We start from the raw sequence: 21,738 nt of genomic DNA on the forward strand, positions 1-21,738 counted from the left end.
GAGGGAATGGAGATTTTGCAGTATCCTTCCCCTCCCAGGCCCACCAAGCCCCGTCCACAGAACCGGGAGTAAAAAAAATTTGAATTCCACCACTGGTGGAAACAATGTCTCACGAGAACCGACGGATGCTTGGATGCCATTCTGCCCACCCTTGCCCATTCCATTCCACCGCCTCCCTTTCATTGTCAAGCTGTGAGCGAAGCAGAATGTAGGTGAAAGTGCGAGTCAGTCTTGACGCCCCCTCCCCAAACAGCTTTGGGGCAAGCGAGAACCCAGATTTCGTTGCCCCACCCGGGTCTGTCTTCAGGATGTTATTGCAAGGTAACTGGCAGAAGAAGAGAGTTCAAGGCACTAGGACAATCAGGAATCACACAATCCTCGCTCACTTCTCCAAGCCAGTTGGACGCTGAGCCATTTCTCTTAGGAGAAGTTTGGGTGGAGTGGGAAAAACAGACGCTGTCTTGCCCTGGCCAGAATAACATTCTCCTGACAAGACATTTCCCCAGAGAGATGAGATGAAATGCATGGAGAAGGGAACGGCCTTGGCCTTTTTATGATTTCCTTGTTTTTGTTTCGACATTCAGTGCTGGCTCAGACACCGATTTTCCATTTCAAAAATCTGCCGCTTGCTGGAGAGAAGCACTTTTGCACTGCTCAGAAGCCCTTTGCTCCTCCTATCTTGTAAATGTCATATCACAAAGTTTTTCTGCACACAGAGGCACCAATTTCCAGAGCATCATGGAAAACAAAACCAGCTTTTTGTTGCTTGTTACCGTGTTTCCCTGAAAATAAGACCCTGTCTTATATCTTTCTGAAACCTGAAATAAGCGCTTGGCCTTATTGCCATGCGCTCAAAAGCCCGATTGGGCTTATTATCAAGGGATCTCTTATTTTGGGGGAAACAGGGTAAAGGCCCTGTGACTTGTTTCCTGGTTGCCTCAAATTGCTGTTGTATGGGGGACTGGTAGACCTTGGAAGATGTCATGTGTTGGACACAAAACACATAATTTATGGCATTTGTGCAACAATTTCACATTCCATGATGACATTTGCACTCGTATCTGTGTTATGTGTAGCTGTCCATGTGCTTGCTACAGATTGTACTAACCATTGTTAATTTTGTGATCTGAGAAGCAAACCATAGTTGCCAAGTTCATACAAACCACAAAACATCCTACAGCGAAATCAGTCAATCCAATCTGTCTTTAAAATGATGAACTACTCTCATTTGATGAAATGATAGTTGAATCCTATTCAAGAAGCCTCGTAACTCCTCCTAGTCCAGATAATGGTTGATAAAGCCTCAGATGAGGTGATTATTTACAGCAGCATTTCTTAATCTCAGCAAGTCCATGTTTCGAAGTTGCTTTACTTCAGACACATTGATTTAGAGTACAGAGACGCTACAGAGTCTTCTCTTTAAGAGCTGTCTTTTGAAGAAAGATAGTTCAAACATATGCTAGTTGCAAAGCACGGAGAGATAGTCAGAGAGAAGGAGTTAACAAGGGCCGGGATTTTCTGTTGCTCTGCCAAGCCTTGTGGTCACATCTTCCAATGGAGGTTTCCTTCAATGGTTGGTGCCTGCAGGGAATTATGGGACCTCCAGGATCAGGCTGTGTCTTCAAAACTGAGTGGCCTTAATTGGGGCGAGGCAGGGAAGTGGTATCTCTCCTGCCTCAGGGCTGCCAAGGTAAGAAGAACCAGGCTTCCCTCTTCTTGTCCAGCAGGCAAGGAGAATATGGGTTGAACTTAGAATCATAAGGCTGGAAGGGATCTTGGAGGTTTTCTAATACAACCCTCTGCCCAAGGCAGGATGCCTAATTCCATCCTGGACAAATGGTTGTCCAATTTTTGTTTGAAAGCCTCCAGTGATGGAGCACCCATAACTCTTGAGAGGCAAGCTGTTCCATTGATGGTTCTTGTTGTTGAGAAGTTTCTCCTTAGTTCAAGGTTGGATCTCTCTTTAATGAGCTTCCACCCATTGCCTGTTGTCTTACCCTCAGGTTCTTTGGAGAATAAGGTGACCTCTTCTCTATGACAGCCCCTCAAGCACTGGAAGAGAGTTACCGTGTCCCCCCCGCCTTCCTTCTCTCCAATAGGCTACATGTGCCTAGCTCCCTCAACCATTGTTCATCCCTTAACCTTTAGCCTCCAGATCCTTTAACGTCTTTGTTGCTCTTCTCTGCACACTTTCCAGGGCCTCAGCATCTTTTTTGTATCATGGGGACCAGAAGTGGACTCAGTAGGCCATTGGTCTGGCCCAGGGGTGGGCTCTAAATTTTTTTACTACCCGTTCTGTGGGTGTGGCTTGTTTTGTGGGTGTGGCTTGGTGGTGGTGGTAATGTGACTGGGTGGGCGTGGCCAACTTTTTTTTTTTTTTACTTTTAAAAGCATTTTTTCTACAACTTTAAGAGGTTGCAGAAAAAAAATGCTTTTAGAAGCCTCTGACAATCAGGCAACTCAGCTGGGTTTTAAACTCAGAGGCTTTTAAAGGCATTTTTTGTCCTACAACCTCTTTGGCTGAAAAGGTTGTAGAAAAAATGCTTTTAAAAGGCTCTGACGATCCCAGCTGAGCTGCATGATCATCAGAGGCTTTTTTTTTTTACTTTTAAAAGCATTTTTTTCAGCCGAAGAGGTTGTAGAAAAAATGCTTTTAAAAGTATACACAAAAAAAGCCTCTGATAAGATGGGTGGGGTAAGCGAGCGGGGACCGGTTTGGGGGCATGGCCAGCCAATATTATTACTTGTTCTCCGAACTACTACAAATTTTTACTACTGGTTCTTGCGAACCGGGAGCAACCCACCACTGAGTCCGGCTGCCTCCACCCCCAATAGGTGGCTCTCCCTGTGTCCCGTAACTCCTGCTGAGCGGGCCAGGATTTGTACATAGCATAAAAAAGAGTCTGTTCTTCCAAAGTGACTGTGCTTGCATGAGAGGCTTACCCTCGGCTGCGTGGATTCCTACCATTTGCTAGTCTAAAGTGGTATTAATTTGTGGCTCTGTTGCCTAGCAACTTGGTTGCCTAGGAACAGCAGCATCCTCTGTCTGAAGGTTGCTGCTCCAGGGCTGCTGTGCCTGTGACTGGGCCAGGGGGTTGGGGTGCAATGTGCCCTTGGTAGGGAGGCCAGCCTCCTGGGGCAAAATCCGGACTGGGGCTCTTCTATTCCATGCTAAGTTGACGCTGAATGGGAAGGAAGACCTCCCACCGGGTGAATCCTTAGCAGCACAGGATTCATCCTTAAGTCAAGCCCCCCCCCCCAGCCCCCCTCCCCAAATGGCCTGGCTTTCATCCCAGCCCAGAGTGGGGCTTTCCCAGCTCTTCCCTTCCCCCTCATCAGGCCATTTTGGCCCATTTCATTCATAAGGTGGTTGCTCTTCCGCTCCCCTCCCGTCCCCTCGGCCGGGGCGCACCAAAGGCCGGCGCCTGCTTCCCAGAGAGGCCAGCCGAGGGCCGGGCGGCTCTCCCGGGGCTCCCGCCGCAACTCTGACAGTCGAATGACGGCGGCTTCCGTCGCAAAAGGAGCCGGGCCAAGTTTTTAAAACGAAGTTGGGCAGCATTTTGCCCTCGTGCTAGGCCCGAGCTCTGGGGAGGGGGCTCGGCAAGGGCTCGGGGCTCCGTCCGCTCCACTCCTTCCCTCCCTTTGGGCGCCCCGCTTTGCCCCGCCGTGCCAGGCTGCCCCTCCGCCTGTCCCCCGGAGCCAAAGGCCGCCTGGGGCCCCCGCCCTCGGGTCGGAAGGCGCCCGGGCAGACGGCGCGGCTGCACTCCCAGACGGAGCGCCCGGCCTCCCGGCTGGCAACCTGCCCGGCGGCCCCGCCCGTCCAAGGGGCGGCAAGCGCAGGTGGAGGAGGGCGGCCGGGGGCCGCGGAGAGCCCGAGCCCGTCGCCTCCCAGGCCTCCATCGGCGGAGAGGACGGGGCCCCTCGGAGGAGGCTCCCTGAGCGAGGCAGCCGAGGGGCGCCCGGAGCCAGCTGGGAGCCGCGGAAGGTCCCCCGAGGGGCGGCTTCCGCTCTTGGCTGGCGGGCGAGGCCGGGGTCGCGGCTGGATGGCGGGCGTGGCCTGAGCGGTCCGGCCCTCGCCTCCTCCCGGCCACGCGGAGGGCCCGGCGGCGCCGCCTGCGACTTTAAGGGGAGCGGCCGCGAGGGAGGCGCCAGCCGCCGCCGCAGCAGCACTCCGGGCGAACAAAGGGCGGCCCGCCGGGGGAGGGACCGGAGCCCGCGCCCGCTCGCTTCATTCGGAGCCGGCCCGGCCGATGCGGAGCCTCCGAAGCGCCGCCCGCCCTGCCAGGAGGCCGCGCCGCCCGCCGCCTCGGCCCCTCCGCCGCGGGATGCGAGCGCGCCGCCAGGGCTGAGGCTGCGGCCGCGGGTGGAGCGGAGCGGAGCGGAGGGGCTGGGGCGGGGCGGGGCGGCCATGGGGCTGCCGGCGCTGGAGTTCAGCGACTGCTACCTGGACAGCCCGGCCTTCCGCGAGCGGCTCCGGTGCTCCGAGCAGGAGCTGGAGCGCACCAACAAGTTCCTGAAGGACGTGGTCAAGGACGGCAACGCGCTCATCGGGGCCATCAAAAGTAAGCGGCGGGGGCTTCGGGGGATGCCGCCTCCCCTTGGAAGAGGGCGAGGGAGCGGCGCTGGCTCCGTCCCGGTGGCGCTGGGATGGGAGGCCACGAGGAAATGCCGGACTGCAGCCGCCCCCCCCCCCCCACGGCAGCCCTCGGAGGGGCTTCCCCGTCACTGGCGCGGAAGGGCGAGGGGCCTGCCGGGACCTCGGAGGGGCTGCGCTGGGCGTCCCCGGGAGCCCCGGCTGCTTCTTCGGCCCGCTGGCCGGCGGCTCCTGCCGTGGCTAAATGCGGGTTTAGGGCTTTGGGTGAAGCGTTGCTCCCGCCTGTTCTGCAAGCCCCCGTGAAGGCAGCGAGCGGCGCAAGTGCTGGGACGGCCGTGGCTGGAGGACGCCCGCGGGGGCAGCCGCGGCTCTGGGGGCAAGGGAGGCCTCGGGCCTTGGCTGGAATCCGTTGATTTGGGCGGCGGCTCCGGGGGCAGAGCAGGGCCAGGCTTTCGGAGAGCGAGGGAAGGTGTCCGGGAGGGCTGTCGCGTGGGGTGTCCGCGGGTCCCCTCTGGGGCTTGTGGGGCTGCTTTGGCTTGTCTTCCACTGGGATGGGCTGGAGGCAGGAGCTTCTCCAAGGGTCCCCCCACCTCCCCTTTCCTCGGGGGGCAGACCCAGAGGGAGGTGGCCAGGGTCTGGGCTGCAGAGAGGCATCCTGAGTTGGTGGAGCCACCCTTAAGGCTCCCAGGACTCCTGCTTGAAATCTTCTGGGCGCTGTTTGGGGGAACAGAGGCAGACATTCTTGCGTGCATTGAATTCCAGGACAGGCCATTTTTCTGGAAGACCTATGATTCTCTGAGCTCTCCTCTGAGAGAGTGAAGAACTTCAGAGGAAAATGCAATTTATATACATAACATAAAACAGGCAGGGTGTTTTATTCAAACGTTTGTGCGAGAACCAGATTGTGTGGCATGTTTCTCCTTCCTGAATAACAAAAACTTCTGAAAAAAGACATTTCTAGGCAGGATGAGCCCTTCCTGGGAAGCAGCACCAGGAGGTGCCCCGCAGAAGGGCTAAGAAGTCTGTCGGGAGTGAATCCTTTCAGCTACGTTTCTGCGTTGAGGGTGATGGGACTCCTCTCCAGGGAAGCAGGGATGTCTGCTTACCTTACACTCCTTCAGAATGAGCTGCCTGCAGATTTCAGGGGCGGGGGGGGGGGGAGAGTAGCCTTGTTGGGATGCCAAGGACATTCTTAACCTGCTTCCCTTTACCCAGATGCAGGTGAAAGAGGAATGCTGGTCTTGCGGAGGCAACCCTCAGGCATGGGTTCAAACCTGAGCTAAGGTCTAATCTGGATCACTTGCTTATGGCCGGAAGTGTCCTATGGTCCCAGCACCACAATCTGTAAAACACAAGTTTATGATTTAACACAAAGTATAGACCCAGTCATTTGTAGCTTATTCAGTAAACCATGGCTAGATAAATCAGGGTTCATTTATGCAAAGCCAACCCTACAGTAGGTGGGTCGATTGGAAGGCGGTTTGCTTCCCATCCTCCCCTTCCACTCTCAAGGTTTCTCTTTCTCCCTCTCAGCTGTTCTGTGTGGCCAGTCCAGGGAGGTGGAAGTGACTCAGAGCCGCTCAGGTCTGCCCTTGGGTGGTCTTGGAGAAGAAGTCACCCATCCTGGGGGTGCCTTGGCTGCTTTGCTTTGGGAGAGATACAGGAGGTTGAAAATTCCCTTTCAACCCTGGCGTGAGATCTCAGCTGACTTGGCCTTGCTGCCTGAGCAGCTCTGGCTCCCAACTCCCACAGACGTGGGGCTGGCAGTGTTATGGGCAAACATAACCTTTTTCCTTATGGGCTGAGCAGGTGGTAGTTCCTTTTTGAGATGTGGCAGCTTCTGGGTGGAAGATGTGCCTTAGAGTCAGGGCTTCATGGCCAGTCCTGCCATCTCCAGGAAAGAGCCGTGTGAGAGATTTGAGCCAATAAATCTAAAGAAAATGTGTGAGGAAAGGTGTTTAGATTTGCTGGCATTTTTTTTTTTTTAATTTGATTTATATGCCGCCCTTCTCCGGAGACTCAGGGTGGCTTACAATGCGTTAAGCAATAGCCTTCATTCTTTTGTATATTTTATACAAAGTCAGCTTATTGCCCCCACAAACTGGGTCCTCATTTCACCTACCTTAGAAAGGATGGAAGGCTGAGTCAACCTTGAGCCTTGGAGAGATTCAAACCAGCAGAAATTGCAGGCAGCTGTGTTAATGACAGGGTGCACTAAACCACTGTACTATCAAGGCTCTATTTTGTATGTTGCCAGCCAGTTTGCTCTCCAAGATGGTTGTGAAATTTGGCTGCTATCGCTGCAGAGGCTCTTGGAAACGCAGCTTTCTGGAAGGCAGTGAGCACATCGTGTCATGTGCTGTGCTGGCTGAGGCATTCTGGGAGTTGAAGTCCATTCACCTGGAGGATGCCAAAGCTGGGAAGGCAGCGAGGGAGGAACGGAACCTTGGCGAGAGCCATGTCATCTGTGGACAGCCATGATCTCACGGCGTCTTTGAAAGGGAGCCATGCTCCATCTGTTCAGCCATCTGGAGACGAGATGAAGCGTGCAGATCCCGGGAGGAGGAACCTTGTCATTCACGGCTGAGCTAACATGCAGTGGCCTTGCTGGGTGATGTGCTCCACCGAGAGCAGGTTGTACAACAGCAAATGTATTCTTTGATTACAACTGTTGACCTCTCGGTGACCTAACGTAGCTGGAGATGGCGGGCTAGATGGGACGTTAGGAAGTTGAGAAGCCTGGATTCTGAGCACTGTAGTATTAAAAGGGATATTAAATCAGCTCAGTCAACCCACTTTCCTGCAAGAGAAATTAGACTTTCAGAGATGAAATTTCATTTCTCAGGAACATCCCCACAGAATTCCTGGGTTGAAAAAGGCTGGAGTTATACAGTACTTTATCTAGGAGATACATTTCTGTTTGCTGAAATATTTAAAAACAGTGATGGATTTTGGAATACTCCAGGTGCAATGAAACAGCAGTGTGTCGTTTAAATTGCATCAGCTGTAAGCATTGCGCTACTAATTAATAGGCAGAAGAGCGCAAAGATGCTACAAGAAGAAAAGGCTTAAACCCCCACATCCCCCAAGTTCATAAATACCTGCCTTTGATTTCAGCCTCCCAAGAACTGTTGTCCATTCCAACAAGAGTCTCGGAAGATGGATGGGGTGGTAGAAATACTCACCCAGAAATTATTTTATGCAGTATTGTGTCTTTGATGTGTGTCTTTTGAAAGATGCATATGCATAGCCTGAAAAAATCTATAATCATAACATATCTGTGAGAAATAACAAGTGGGATGTGCAATTACTTATATCTTTATTATAGAGGGCAAAAGATACGTTGCAGGATAAGTTAGAGCTGGATGCCAAAGAGCTCTGTAACTTCTCCCGGCACGGCCTATAATTGAGGCACAAAGGCTGAACTCTCATTTTCCTTCATTTCAGAGGAGTGCAGATTCCAAATACGTGGGTGTTTTATTCTGGTAGGTTAAACTGTCATTAATAGAAGAAAATGCCTCCTTAGAGCTGATCTGCTGCCAGGACAGTCTGTGGAATAACCGGAAATAATAATGGCCTAAGTTCCCAATAAATGCAAATGACACATTTCTGAACCCCTCAAAAGCAGCAAGTTCCTTTGAAGCCTGTCCCCAGAATAATGCAGTAACAGGTAGCTCTTTACCTGAGAGCGACCTTTTCCTAAAAAGTGCCATACAGTGTCAGTTTTCACTGGGCAGTTGGACAAGGTAGCTCAGTGCCAGTTGGCAGCAGGTGGTGAAGCCTGGCAGTTTTGGAAATGAAAATTGGGCTGTTTCAGTTTTGATGAAAACCAAAATAATTCAATGAATGTCTCCTCTCATTTCACCTTGAACTGCCCTGAACTTGGGTTCAGCTATCACACGGGTGTCAAACTCGATTGCGTCACGTGAAGTCATGTGACATATCGCGATGTTTTTGCCTGTAGAGCCAGGGTGGGCGTGGCCTGTGTGTGACATGCATCCAGCCCTGTGGGCCGCCAGTTTGACACCCCTGAGCGGCTATCATGTAAAGCAACAGCCTTTTAACTAGAGTTGCACAGTCAGCTACCGCACGGCAAATGGTAGGAAGCATGGGGGGGAGGTGAGGGGGTCTCAGAGTTGTAGTTGTCTCCTCCCCCACCTTGAAATGATGCTTCTTCCAATGATGGAAGAAAAATGTGAAACGTGGGGCAAAGCAAATTAACTATTTTGAATTAACTCTACTACAGTTTAAAATAAATTTAACTGTTATTACAGTAGTACATTTACATATTTGTTAGTTTTTAAAATGTGGCTGAAGGATCTTAGGTCCAAAAAGATTTCTTGTCCCTCTGACGTTGTGAATTATGGTTTGCAAGCAACAAGCAGTGTGTCAATCTGATTTAACTGTGTGCATAGAACAGATTTGCAAATCTTGGAGCTGCTGGGATTTCCCACTGCAGCTCTTTATTGAATACACTCCAGTCCATGAAAAGCATCAGGTAGGTTTGAAAGGGGAGAAAATGCAGAAATGTTAGGTGGAACTGTAGGGCAGATGTGGGGTCCATTCAACTGCTCCTCGAAAATCCTGCTGGAAATTTTCTTTGGTAGAAGTTCCATACATTGAAGCTAAACTACGTATCTTTTTACAATGTGCATACTTCACTTCAGGGTAAATATGCAAACACTCTTGAGGGAATTTTTTTTTGCAACTTTAGAAGTATATACGTAGGTGTGTGTGTGGACACACACTTCTAAAGTCCTTGATTGGGGTTGCAAAAACGTTAAATATAATAACAACCTTACATGGGGCTCCCAATGGCCAAAATGATGTGGAGAGAAGCCCCTACGTTGCCTGTACCCCCCACCCCCATCCTGTGTTGTGGCCCATCAGCGGCCTGTGCGGATTGTAGCTGATTCTGACAATGAGGAGGCTGGTGTGGTGCTGCGAGTCAGACAATGAGGAGACTGGAGAAGATGTGGTGCCAGAGGCGGGGATTCAGCCAGGGCCTTCAGAACCTCCAGAAGCTCCTTTAAGTGAAGAGGACGAAGTGGAGGAGCCTCTTCTCGATGCATGGGTGCGCAGAGCTGCCAAAAGGCAGGAGTGGCTCCTCAGGAGGAGGTCTCCTCGAGAGTAAGGCTTGGGGCTAATTGGCCACTCCCTTAGCCTATTTAAGGAGGAACGCCGACTGAAGCAAGTTGTAAGGAACAACTTTAGTTCACTCTCCTTCGCGTCTGGATTCTCTGCAAATTGGTTCTGGGCTTTCTGCCAACCATAGTAAAATTGTGATTACTTTATCTTTGGTTTCTTGTAGGCTGTTAAGAAAGTTTATTAACAGTCTTTGTTTGGAAAAGACTGAGTTATTTTAGTAAATTTAAGTTTGGTACAGACTTTGTGTGCGCTGTGTTCTTTGGGGTCCGTAGCTGGGGAAGAACACCCCGAGGAGTTTCCTTCCCTGTGCAGAGACCTTCAGCTGGCTCCCGCTGGGCTTCAGCCTCTGCTTGCTTTGTCTGGAAATGTGGCCATCGGAAGGGCAGGTAGAACACAAGGTTCGCAGGTGTCTCCCTTGGCCGTCATAGCCACTGCTGTGTGAATTCCCGTGGCCTGAGCCCTGATGCCAAAGACGGGCACCATCCACAAAACTCTCTTCTAGGCAGCACGAGATTTCCACGGGAGGAGGAGGCGGCATGCAATTCTTAGGGCCGCACCTGGGTTCAGATTTGATCCCAAAGGGTATTGGAGCAGGCAGGTACAAACCTAACGCCTGTCTGCAACTTTTAACAGCGGCTGCCTGGACGATGAACGGCTAAGGAAACGAGGTATGTTCAGCCTAGCAAAGAGAAGGCTCGGGGCTGACATGATAGCTTCTTCCAGGGCAGGGAGTCCTCGATTTACAACACACAATTGAGCCCAGCGTTTCTGTTGTTAAGTGAAACATTTGCTAAGTGAGTTTTGCCCCGTTTTAGGATTTTTTTGCCAGAGTTAAGTGAATCATTGAAATTGTGAACTTAGTAAGATGGCTATTAAGTAAATCTGGCTTCCCCATTAACCTTGCTTGTCTGTAGGTCGCAAAAGGAAATCACATAACAAGATAACGATAAGCTGATTGCATTTACCTGGGATAAGCATTTGCAATCAGTCAGTTGGATGAAAGCGGTTTTTACAAAATGGGAAGAGGGGGGCTAAATGCTTGTGCTGGGCTGGGCTGGGCTGTGGTGTTCCAAAGCATAAGGGCTATATTTTCAATTTCTTCTCTTCTTTGGCTAATTAAGGAGCCTTGGTGGAGCAGCGGACTAAAGCGCTGTTAATATAGCACTTAGCTGCCAGCTCCCTACAATTACTGCAAGTTCAAATCTCATCAGGCTCAAAGTTGACTCAGCCTTCCATCCTTCCGAGGTTCTCTCTCTCTCTCTCTCCTCCCTCCCTCCCTCCCTCCCTCCCTCCGGAAATGACGATCATGGCAGCAGTGAAGCAGTCACAATTTTGGCCAGATTTCAATCCCGCAGGAGTCCTGGGCCCCAGAGTTTGGCTGCATTCTTTAAGTTAACCCACTTAAGGGCTGTTGATTAAAATAACCCTGCTCTAGGACACATGATTTCACCCAATTGAAGGCTAGAGAGACAGTTTCAGCAGTACGTAGATTGCCACAGTGTGTGCGTGCGTGCGTGCATGCTTGCGTGGGGGGAATTGCCATTGGAAAAGCTCCTGGCCCAGAATGTGGCTCCTGGTCAGTTCAGATTAGAAGTGGTCTTTGAGGAAGGAAGTGCGGCACCCCAGATAGGAAAGCACAAACAGGATCCCCGGAGAGGGTTCGCAGGCATGCGGCCAGCAGGAGATAAGAGAACTGCAAGCAGCAAGGACGTTTTCCTTGTAAATAGTTTTTATCAAAAGCGTTTAAGTATAAACAGTAATAAGAAATATATTCAGAAAGAAAACTATAGTCAAGTAAATATGAAAAAGAAAAAAAAAGATAGAAAAAAAAGGAGATATAAAAAAGAAAATAAAAGAACAAAGTGTGTGTATAAAGAAGTGGCTTCCAATCTTTTATAATCCAACCTAAGATTTTGTCATATTTTTCTTATTTCCATAACTTGCTAATCATCAATCATAAAATCAGTTTTGTGCACAAAAAATCCACAAGGTATTTCTAGTCACTAATGAATGCTAATAATGGCCTTTTTTCAATCAATCAGTTTATCCATCTCAGCAAGTTCCTTTAATTTCACCAATTATTCCTTCATAGTAGCTAATGCCAAATCTTCCACCTTTTGCATTTAATAATCTTAACCACAGTAATATATTGAAAAAAAAAATTAAAAAGCAAAAAGCAAAAATAAGCTTCCGTGAGTTTTTTTCTGTTTACCCATCAGTCTTAAAAGGAAAAGTTCTGGCTTCAATTGAACATTAATCTTTAAAATCCTCTGTATCAACATATACATTTGAATCCATGTTTAAAGTTTTTTTACACTTCCACCAAGCATGGTGAAATGTCTCTTCCTGTTGTTCCCATTTCCAGCCTGCCTGAGTTGGCGCTGGAGGCATTGGTGGCCCTCTCTGGCCTCTTGCACTGCAGCAGGTGCTTCTCTTCCCTCCCCCCCCCCCCCACGCCAGCCCTGCCTGTTGTTTGTGTTTGTGCTTTGGCCTCCACGTGGGATTATCGGTTGGTGTCACACTCTGGAGGGAGAGTTGTTTCCTATGGTGTGACTGCATAGGCACAGCTGGTGTATCCCTGGCTTGGATCACCAGACACACTAAATCCTAGTGAGGTCGAGGGTTACCTGTTGGTTGGGGTTTGTAAACTGTCAAGTTTAGCAAGATGTGTGAACGCAGCCCATATCTTGTTCAGTGTCACATGTTTGAATCGGATCTCAGATGGAGTTTATGCAGCAGCATCTGCTGTAAGAAGGGCTGTTAGGTTTGCTGCCCTTCTCTCCCAGTAAAACTCCAGCACCAGGAAGGCTTCATAATATGAAGTTGCCCTTCGTGTGTGGACCATCAATGCCTTCCTCGTCTCTTTGCTCTGAATCATCTCCTCGGTCGCTGTTTCTGTGACCAGGAGGCCGATGCTCCTCCGCAGACACGAGTTCAGTTTCTTCTGCCTGCGATGCTGGAAACGGGAGAGTCTCCTCTAAGCTTGTATTGCTGAGTAAGGAAGAGGAGGCTGAAAAGCTGCTTATCGGTGGCTTGGAGCAGAAGGAAGCCGCTAAAGGATGCTGAGGCTCGGCAAAGGACCTTCGGGGTGCCAAGGTCAGCACCTTCTGCCTACTGAGATGGGCGTTTTTTCCAAGAGGGCAGCTTCCCCAGGGGATCTGTCGGGGGTGGGGGTGGGTGGGGTCTTCTCTGCTTTCTCTGCATCCTGCAAGCACAGTTGATTTCCAGTGAAGGTTGATGACCGACTGGGATGGTTTTCTCCTTGGGCTAAGAAGAAGAAGAAGAAGAAGAAGGATATTTTACTTTTCTTTACAAACATAAATAAGGTAAATAAAAAGCAAGAGGTAAATAAAAAGCAAGGAAAATGAGGAGACTGCTTTTAATTACCCAAAGAAGAGATGTATTCCTTGATTGTCCTCCATAGCACCTAAAGGAAAACTTGGCTGAAAGCTCCCTTTGCTTTGGGCTTCTTACGTGAGTGAGTGTTTTCCCATGACCGCAATCCTTGGGCTATTGGCTTTGCCTTGCTGCAGCGAGCTCAAGGCGGGGGTGGAAGGAAGCAGCTCCTCTCCTGATGCATCCGGACTGAGGAGCTTCTCTTTATAAAGAAGGAACGGAGACCCTGGCAGAAGCTTGGGCCTCATTTGCGAGAGTGCTTGGCTTCCCTGCTCTCTGAGCTGAGGCATGGGGTCTCAAGGACAGGTGCTTGAGCTGCAGCTGTTGGCACAGCTTCTCTGACATGACTCTCAGAACATCTGTCAGGTGTGGGGGTGCATTTCAAGAACATCTCCTGACCATTTGAAAAGCTGGCAAAGACTAACCAATGCAAGGCTGTGTGCTAGAAGGTTTTTGCATAGAAGGTCATTGATTGGCCTCAAAAAAAAAAAAAGGGGGGGTGTCACTTGTTGCACATATTCTATAAACTGTGATTTCTTGAACAATGGTTGTTTGACTAAGAGCCACTCCATGTGCTGATCCAGGATTAACATCCTGCCAAGGTGCTTCTGGTGACATCCTCAGACGGTTCTTCTGCATTGAACTTCTGGCTCTGCTGGGGATAGGATCGTTTGCAGAGCTCACCCCAGACCCTTATTCTGCCTCCGGGCTTTCCCATGGCTGGTAAAGGGTGCTTTCCTTGCCACCTTCTATCTCACGGCCCTTTTAGATTGTGCAAAGGTGGCTTTAGTAGAAATAAAGCAGAAGACACGAATATCATTTGGTTTCTCTCTCTTCAGTCCCTGAGTAAGATACAATTAAGCAGGTTTGGGTGGGTGAAAATGTTCTAAACCACACTTGACTGGGTTTGCATGACATTTATGCCTTAAACCATGGTTTAGGACATAGAATCATAGGGCTGGAAGGTACCTTGGAGGTCTTCCAGTCTAACCCCCTGCTCGAGGCAGGAGACCTTATACCAGCCGGTCAAATAGTTGTCCAGTCTATTTTTGAAGACCTCCAGGGATGGGAGGCAAAGCTGTTCCCTTGGTGGTTCTCGCTGTCAGAGAGCTATGAGTCTCCGTCCTTCTAGGTTAGTCCTCTCTTTAACAAGCTTTCACCTATTACTTCTTGTCCTGCCTAGTTTAAAGCTTACAAAGTTGGATTCACACAATGTGCTAAACTGAAATCAAATCATAAGATTTTTTTTGGGTATTTCTTTGGGCTCGCAGTGTTGTGATCAGACTGAAACAGAACAAAATGGGAATTGTCAAATGAGCGTTTTTTGTCTGCCTACTTTTCGCTTGCATTTGTGCTCAGCTGGTGCTGTTGAGAGGGTGATGGGGCAGGTGGAGACATTCCAGCAAAATTAATCCCTAAAGTTTTGCAGCAACATCCGTCCAACAGCTGCCTGAAATTCAGCAAATCTGGCCAAAGTAGCTTTCGTAAGGGCAGAAAGGGCTTTTATGCTCAATTGCAGGGGTGAAATCCAGCAGGTTCTGACAGGTTCTAGAGAACCGGTAGCGGAAATTTTGAGTAGTTCAGAGAATTGGCAAATACCACCTCTGTCTGGCCCCAGAGTGGGGTGCTAATGGAGATTTTGCAATATCCTTCCCCCAGGAATGGGGATTTTGCAGTATCTTTCCCTGGAGTGGGGAAGAAATGGAGATTTTGCAGTATCCTTTCCCTGCCACACCCACCAAGTCACGCCCACCAAGCCACGTTTCACGGTAGTAAAAAAATTTGGATTTCACCACTGCTCAATTGTAATGGAGTTTGATTGGAACTGGATTAGCAAGTTGCAGCAACAAATCGCACTTCCTGGTTTAATTATTGTGTAAATCCATCCAATTCAGCAAACCAAGTGTGAATAATGCATCTTTTCGTGCACTCCCTGTTTCATGTACTGCACGGATTAAAGTAAGATAGGTTGACAGTTTGTGTGTAGTGGAAGTTCTGCCTTTGTCCCGGTGTGGAATGTGAAGAGATTTAGAGCACTGAACTTCCATAGGATTTATTTGTTGGGGCAGAACAAAAGAACAGAGTTCGTGGATTTTGTCCATTTGGGTCTAGCGTACCGCGGAAGAGCACGCGAGGGCTTGGATGCTGCTTGAAGGGCTTCAGACGGAAATGAGCTCTGAGCGTGGGTAGGAGATCAGCGGATTGTGTAGCTGAGCTTTGCATGAGAATTCCGCCTCTTTTAGGGCATCCCTCTGCCAGAAATAATTAACTTGGAGATAACACAAGAATGGAACTGCCTTTGTTTTTTAATTATTTAAAGAATTTCCATGGCTGTCGAACCCAACCACTTAGAAAAAACAACCACCTTTTCTGTGACTGAAAGGTGAATTGCTCTCAGAGGCTGACGTAATCTTGGAAGTCGTGCTTGACAATAGCACATTTTTCTTTCCAGTAAATACCTGAAGTCTAAAATAAAGGTGGTGGTATAGTTTGCCGAGTGTATTTTGCTCCAAGCATGCCTCCTGCTCTTTAGGTCTTGTGTCCAGGGATGTTTCTGAAGCTGCTCTGGACTTTGGGGACTCTTCTGTCCCAGCTACGGACCCCAAAGAACACAGCACACACAGTTTGTACAAAACTTACATTTACTAAAATAACTCGGTCTTTTCCAAACAAAGGCTGTTAATAAACTTCCTTAACAGCCTACAAGAAAACAAAGATAAAGTAATCACAATCTTACTAAGGTTGGCAGAAAGCCCAGAACCAATTCACAGAGATCTAGACACGAAGGAGAATGAACTTAAATTGTTCCCTACAACTTGCTTCAGTCGGCGTTCCTCCTTAAATAGGCTAAGGAAATGGCCAATTAGCTCCCAAGACTTACTCTCGAGGAGGCCTCCTCCTGAGGAGCCATTCCTGCCTTTTGGCAGCTCTGCGCGCCTGTGCTTCGAGAAGAGGCTCTTCCTCTTCTTCCTCTTCACTTATGGGAGTTTCTGGAGGTTCTGAAGGCTCTGGCTGAATCCCCGCCTCTGGCACCACATCTTCTCCAGCCTCCTCATTGTCTGATTTGGGTGCCAGCTGCACAGGCTGCTGGCGCAACACCACACCAGCTTCCTCGCTGTCGGAATCAGCTACAATCCACACAGGCCGCTGATGGGCCACAACAGGGACGCTGGGGAAGACCACTTGGGTGGGAGGACCATGTGTGGGAGTAGGGACCCTGCCTTTCTTGGGGTCTTTCTAGCACCGAGGAGGTTTTTTTTAGAGATCTTTGCATGGAGATGGTGGCCTGAAAAGTGGTGTGTGTGTGTGTGTGTGTGTGTGTGTGCGCGCGCATGTGTGGGTCCTTAGTACTCCTGAGCTTGGGTGGTTTTCTTGAGAGATTTCATTATCCAAACTAGGTAACCGTTTCAGAGCCCACCCTGACTTCAGCGGCTTCTAGCCAAGAAATCAAAGATCTCATTGACAAGGAATTTTTAGCAATATTTTCAGACACTATAGAGTTGTTTTAGGGAAGATCCCCAGTGGCAAAAGGGGTTGGAATCACAATTTATTTATTTATTTATTTATTTATTTATTTATTATTTATTTATTTTTTGGTTTGATTTATATGCGGCCCTTCTCCGGAGACTCAGGGCAGCTTACAATGCGTTAAGCAATAGCCTTCATACTTTTGTATATACCTGCTTAGTAGGGCTTTCGGCCCCCCCAAGCTGTGTTCTTTTTTTTTTTTATACAAAGTCAGCTTATTGCCCCCACAATCCGGGTCCTCATTTTACCTAGTTCAGAAGGATGGAAGGCTGAGTCAACCTTGTCAACAGTGAAGACTTCTTAAAGATTTGAGGCGTTCTTTAAGGGTACCTGCACATTTTTTTGTGTTGGGGATCTCCAGACTACAAATCCCAATATCCCCTGTGAGCTAAGGTTAATGGGAGTTGTTGCCCAGCCCAGGTGGTTGGGAAAGGCAGCATTGGACTAAACCTTCTTCTCACCTGAGTAAATGGTGCCAGTCTCGCCTGTTTGCCAAGTTCGTTCCTCCCAGCCATTCTTGTGCAGAGCCTACTGGAAGAAGACCCCATCCCCCCCGTCCTCGCTGCCCCCTCAGCAGTTGGGCTTGGGCAGGTAAATTTGGTTTAGAAAGCCATTGGGCACCCTCTTCTTTAAGGCTGTTGTGTTGTGCTTACCCTCCAAAAAGCTACCTCCTAGGTTGTTGCAAATTGAAAACAGATGTTTTGATCTAAGCAACAGCAGGGAGATTTCTCATCTCGAAAGGAATATTGCAACAGCTATAATATTTTGTGCGCCCTTCAGTTGGACATTTATCCCGTAATGCCTTCAGAGTCTCTTCCTTATCTGTATTGGTGGGAGGAGGCCATCAGTCAGATGGTCCTTCACAGTGACACACATGGTAACTTCCAGCTGAATGTGGCAGCAGTCTACGACCATTGGGGTTGAATCATTTTTTGGTTACCAGTCTGCAAGTAGTTGCTATTTCTAACTCCACAAGAGAAGGAGATGCTTTATGGATCTTACTGGATTCCATCAAGTGCTGGGGAGGTTCCAGTGAATGAGTGGGCAGTTCTGCTACTAATCCATGGAACAGGAGGGTGATGAGTGGTGATTGTGGTGCTGTCACGTGAGGACTGCTGCTGCAAATCCCGGGGTACCCCATCATGGTTGAATGAGGAGGTGCAGAAGATAACAAAAGCTAGAACAGTGGTAGAGGAGCAAGACATGGAATAAGTCTAACCAAGCTTATGTGGTGGTGACAAGGCAAAACAAATAAAAAAGGCAGAATTTCTCCAACCGTCAAACCATCGGGATGCTGTCCAGGCAGCACTACTCCCTTTGGGGAAAGGAGTGAGCAGGAGAACTCTTGCTCCTCTTCACTGGGGCCTGGGCTCCACAGCAGCAGGATCTTACAGGGCAGCAAGGCCAAGGCTTGCGAGGACATCAAAGTTGGTGGACCCAGAGGAAGTGACTGGCAGGGCCAGATTTTCCTATAGGTTAAGTAGGCTTCAGCCTAGGGCCTCAAGATCAAGAGGGGCTACATTCAAATTGTTAGCAAAATTAAAATTACACTTTCACTATAGGTGAAAGGGCCTCATAAGTGGAATAGCCTAGGGCCTCTTTTCATCTAAATCCGGCCCTGGTGACTGGGATTCTCTGCAAGGAGAGGCCTTTGCCCCAACATTGGTGCTAGAGGCAAGAGTCGCTTTAGCAGCTGGACAGCTGCCCTCTGGGCCCTGCCTTGGGGAAAAGGAAGGGTCTGAGCCTAATTCCAGGTGTTGCTGATGACCTATAGGACTTTGATCCTCTTAGGAGATGCTTTCAAACAGAATCTCCTTGTTTTGTTACAGCATTCTGGGAACAAACAATGTCGGCTGACGACCCCCAGGGGGAGGGCGTTCTCTGTGGGAGCCCCGACCTTCTGGAATGGATTGCCCACTGAGCTCAGGACAGCCCCCGACCTTCTTTCCTTCTGTCGCGAGCTGAAGACGTGGCTCTTCCGCCAATTAAACTGATCTGTTTGGGGGTACACTGGTATAATTTTAAATTGTCTTTTAATTGGGTTACTGATTTTAATTTTGTATTGTATTGTGATTTGTATTGAAGTTGTCATTTTGTAAGCCGCCTTGAGTCCCTAGGGAAAAAGGCGGCATATAAATCGCAATAAATAAAATAAATAAATAAATAAAAATAAACTTTTGAAAAATGTTTACAAGTCTCATCTGGTCAGAATGCTACTCCAAATAATGAGTCCTTGCCCTTGACTTCTAGCCTGTTTGGAGGCCCAGTTCCAAGCCCTGCGTGGCTTAAAAGCAGGTGAGCATCTCCTTTGCCCTTGGCAGGTCCCTCTGCCAGTGAAAGCGCCTTGGCCAGGGATGTCGGAAAGGGCTGTTTGACTGCTGCCATCTGTGGAACTAGCTGCAAAGGGAAGTTCAGCCGGGTCCTTATCATCCAAAGAAGTTTTTATTCAAAAGGAGACCTTTGATGAACAAGCTGGTTGGGTAGCTGGGTTTCTTCTTAGGTGCTGTCTATTAGCATATTTTTAATTTTGATTGAAAATGGTTTTTTTAATCATTTCATTTTATTACTCTTCGCTGTCTGTAGCATCCTTGGTTAATAGACTGGCTGGCCATACACTAAATTGTTGCAGATGAGTGTCCCAATGACTTGGGCATTTTAAATACATGGGTATCTAATGAGTTTCATACTTATGGGCACTATTTAATGCATTGAAATGCTTGGCGCAGTTAGCACATAGTGCTTGAGTGCTGCCCTATGAATAGACTTCAGATGGAGGTGATAGAAAGACCATATTGAAACTGCCTTGGAACTGCCGGCAAATGAAAAAGATTAAATCTGATTCTACATCAATAGAAGAGAACATCCGTAGGTCAGATATTTGAACTGTGGGATCCTTGGTGCTCTCAGTTTGGTTGCAGGCATTTCATTACCCAAGTGGGTAACCTCATCAGGATGAACGAGTGTGGGGTTTGCTCAGTATTGATGAAATCCCCATCCCCAGTGTGGGCGGGGTGGGGTGGGGGGTTTCCTTGGCATTTCTTTGATTAGAAGAAGCAGAATTTTCTGCAGCAGATATTTGCCCTAATCAAGGAACCTCCAAGGAGAAGCCCCACCCGAAACACTGGCAGAGCAAGCGAGCTCACGGGGCACCAAGGACTCCACAGATGGCACATCTTCTTTGGGAAGGTTGCCGGATGTCTCTGTCTACTCACACGCTGGGATTTCCTCTCTAGGCATTAAGGAGCGCAGATACGACTGGCCAGGTGCTGCCACCTGCTGCAGTGGGCAGTGCCCGAGGGCTTTGGAAGGCAGGGCATCCTTTCCAGTCTTCTGCTGTTCTCCTGCTGGAAGAGAGGCGTTTGGGTCCCGGTGAATATGAAGACCCCCGTCCCTTCTGACTGCATGAGATCCCGAAAACTGGAGGGCTCAGGTACACGGCAGCGGAGCTCCATGGAGACAGGCAAGGGGCTGGAAGGCCTTCCGCTTTCCAACTGAGCACAGCCTGATCCTGAGAAAGGCTTCACCCACCTCCTTGTGGCTCTTTTTTTCTGAAGAGAACCGGGGGAGCCTCGGCACAAACATTCTTCTGCCATACCTGCCATCAAACGTTTTGTGTGCGTACATGCATGTACATTTAATGTTAAGGGTTTTTTTAACCAAACATTGCCTGCATTGGGGAGGTGTATTTATATTAATTTATTTGCCGCCCATTTCATATCCAGTGACTCTGGGCTTATGTGATGCTGACCCCCCCTTTGAAATAGGTGATATCTGTGGGGAGAGACTTCCGAGGGTCTCAGTGTGAGGTTTTGGCTGGCTGTGGGAGATCTAATGAGGCTTTAAGGCCCCTGCAGTCTTGGCCTCCTAGAGGTGACCTTCGGGGTCTATAGTGGGATGAATGCCAACTCTTCCTGGCTTGGGGCACCCTGTGAATGGTGGCCTTGCGGGCTGAGCTGGATGATCTTTCAGGAAGAGGGAGAGCCCCTTGCTTCTCCTCCCTTCCAGCTGCGGGTGCCTTTCCAAGAAGGTAACAAGCTGCAATTATGCACTCAAGTCAGCCAGTGTGGCTCATGCTCAGAGGACTTCTCCTCCCACCCCCCACCCCACCCCCCACCGCTCCCTCGGGTGGCTCATAGATCACAAGGGAGGTTTTGTGAGTCCTTTGGCTTCCTGCCAAGGTTGGAAATGCTGAAATCAGCCGCTCTACGCAATCTGACCAGGAAGTGGGCATTTTATTCGCTTGTAAAACTTACATTCTGCCACAGTCTACGGACTCTTAGAAGTAAAGGACGATGGTCCCGTCATCTCTTTTCAATCTTTTCCGTTGATCTTGGTTTTTAGGGCCAGGAATATATTTTGGACAATTTGTTTGAGAGGTGATAATGCCTTCTTCAGACTGATGTCTTCCGGATGTGTTGGCTTATAAGTCCACCCTTCCTATGCCTTATTAGTGGGCTCTGCCCTTCCTGTAGTCTTCTAAAAGAGTTTGTAAGGAGGCAGGAGCCCCCTCCCCATCTCTTCAGCATAGGAGACCCCCAATCAAAAGATACATTTTGTGCGGTTGCTATTGGGCATTGCACCAGGTTATAAATCACGGCCCACAGGGCTGGATATATTAGCCATGCATTTTCTTGATTTTGCTTTTTGTCTAGCTGCTGTGGGTGTTAGTTTGATTTATCTTGTTCATCAAATGTTTTCAATGCTGTAAGAATTATCCCAGATAAACCGCTGGCCTCTTTTCTCCCTGCATCGCTTGTCTGAATGGTCAGTGGACAGTGGACATACATCGGAAAGCCAATCTGGTAGAGAGCTTGGTGGACCAGGCAAATTCTGGAGGTGAACAGAATCTGCCTACTAAGAAACTTCCTCTTCTTGATGATGATGGGTGGGATCATCAAACTCTCATTTTCAGCCATGACAACAGAGAGATGCAGGTTGAATTCACACAAATTCAACAAAAAATGCTGTCCAGACTCAAAAGAGATGGAATGGCTTGTAGAGCAACGCATTGCGGGGATCTGGGGATGGTTTTCACTTGTGGTGGGAATCAGGCCATCACATCACACCATAAT

The 21,738-nt window shown here is 49.0% G+C and overlaps 1 protein-coding gene across 2 annotated transcripts in view; it reads left to right on the forward strand.

Annotated features, from left to right (window-relative positions):
• The first annotated feature begins 4,408 nt into the window (after nucleotides 1–4,408).
• OPHN1 (oligophrenin 1) overlaps nucleotides 4,409–21,738 on the forward strand; it is a 118,195-nt gene continuing 100,865 nt past the window's right edge. For both annotated transcript variants that reach the window (XM_070951838.1, XM_070951839.1), the window contains exon 1: nucleotides 4,409–4,562. In XM_070951838.1, coding sequence (XP_070807939.1) covers nucleotides 4,409–4,562 — 154 coding nt within the window. The remainder of the gene's footprint in view (nucleotides 4,563–21,738) is intronic.

The sequence above is a fragment of the Pituophis catenifer genome, unplaced genomic scaffold (genome assembly GCF_029215685.1).
Source record: "Pituophis catenifer annectens isolate HBS135680 unplaced genomic scaffold, rPitCat1.0.hap2 SCAF_11, whole genome shotgun sequence".
Classification (NCBI taxonomy): Eukaryota; Metazoa; Chordata; class Lepidosauria; order Squamata; family Colubridae; genus Pituophis; species Pituophis catenifer.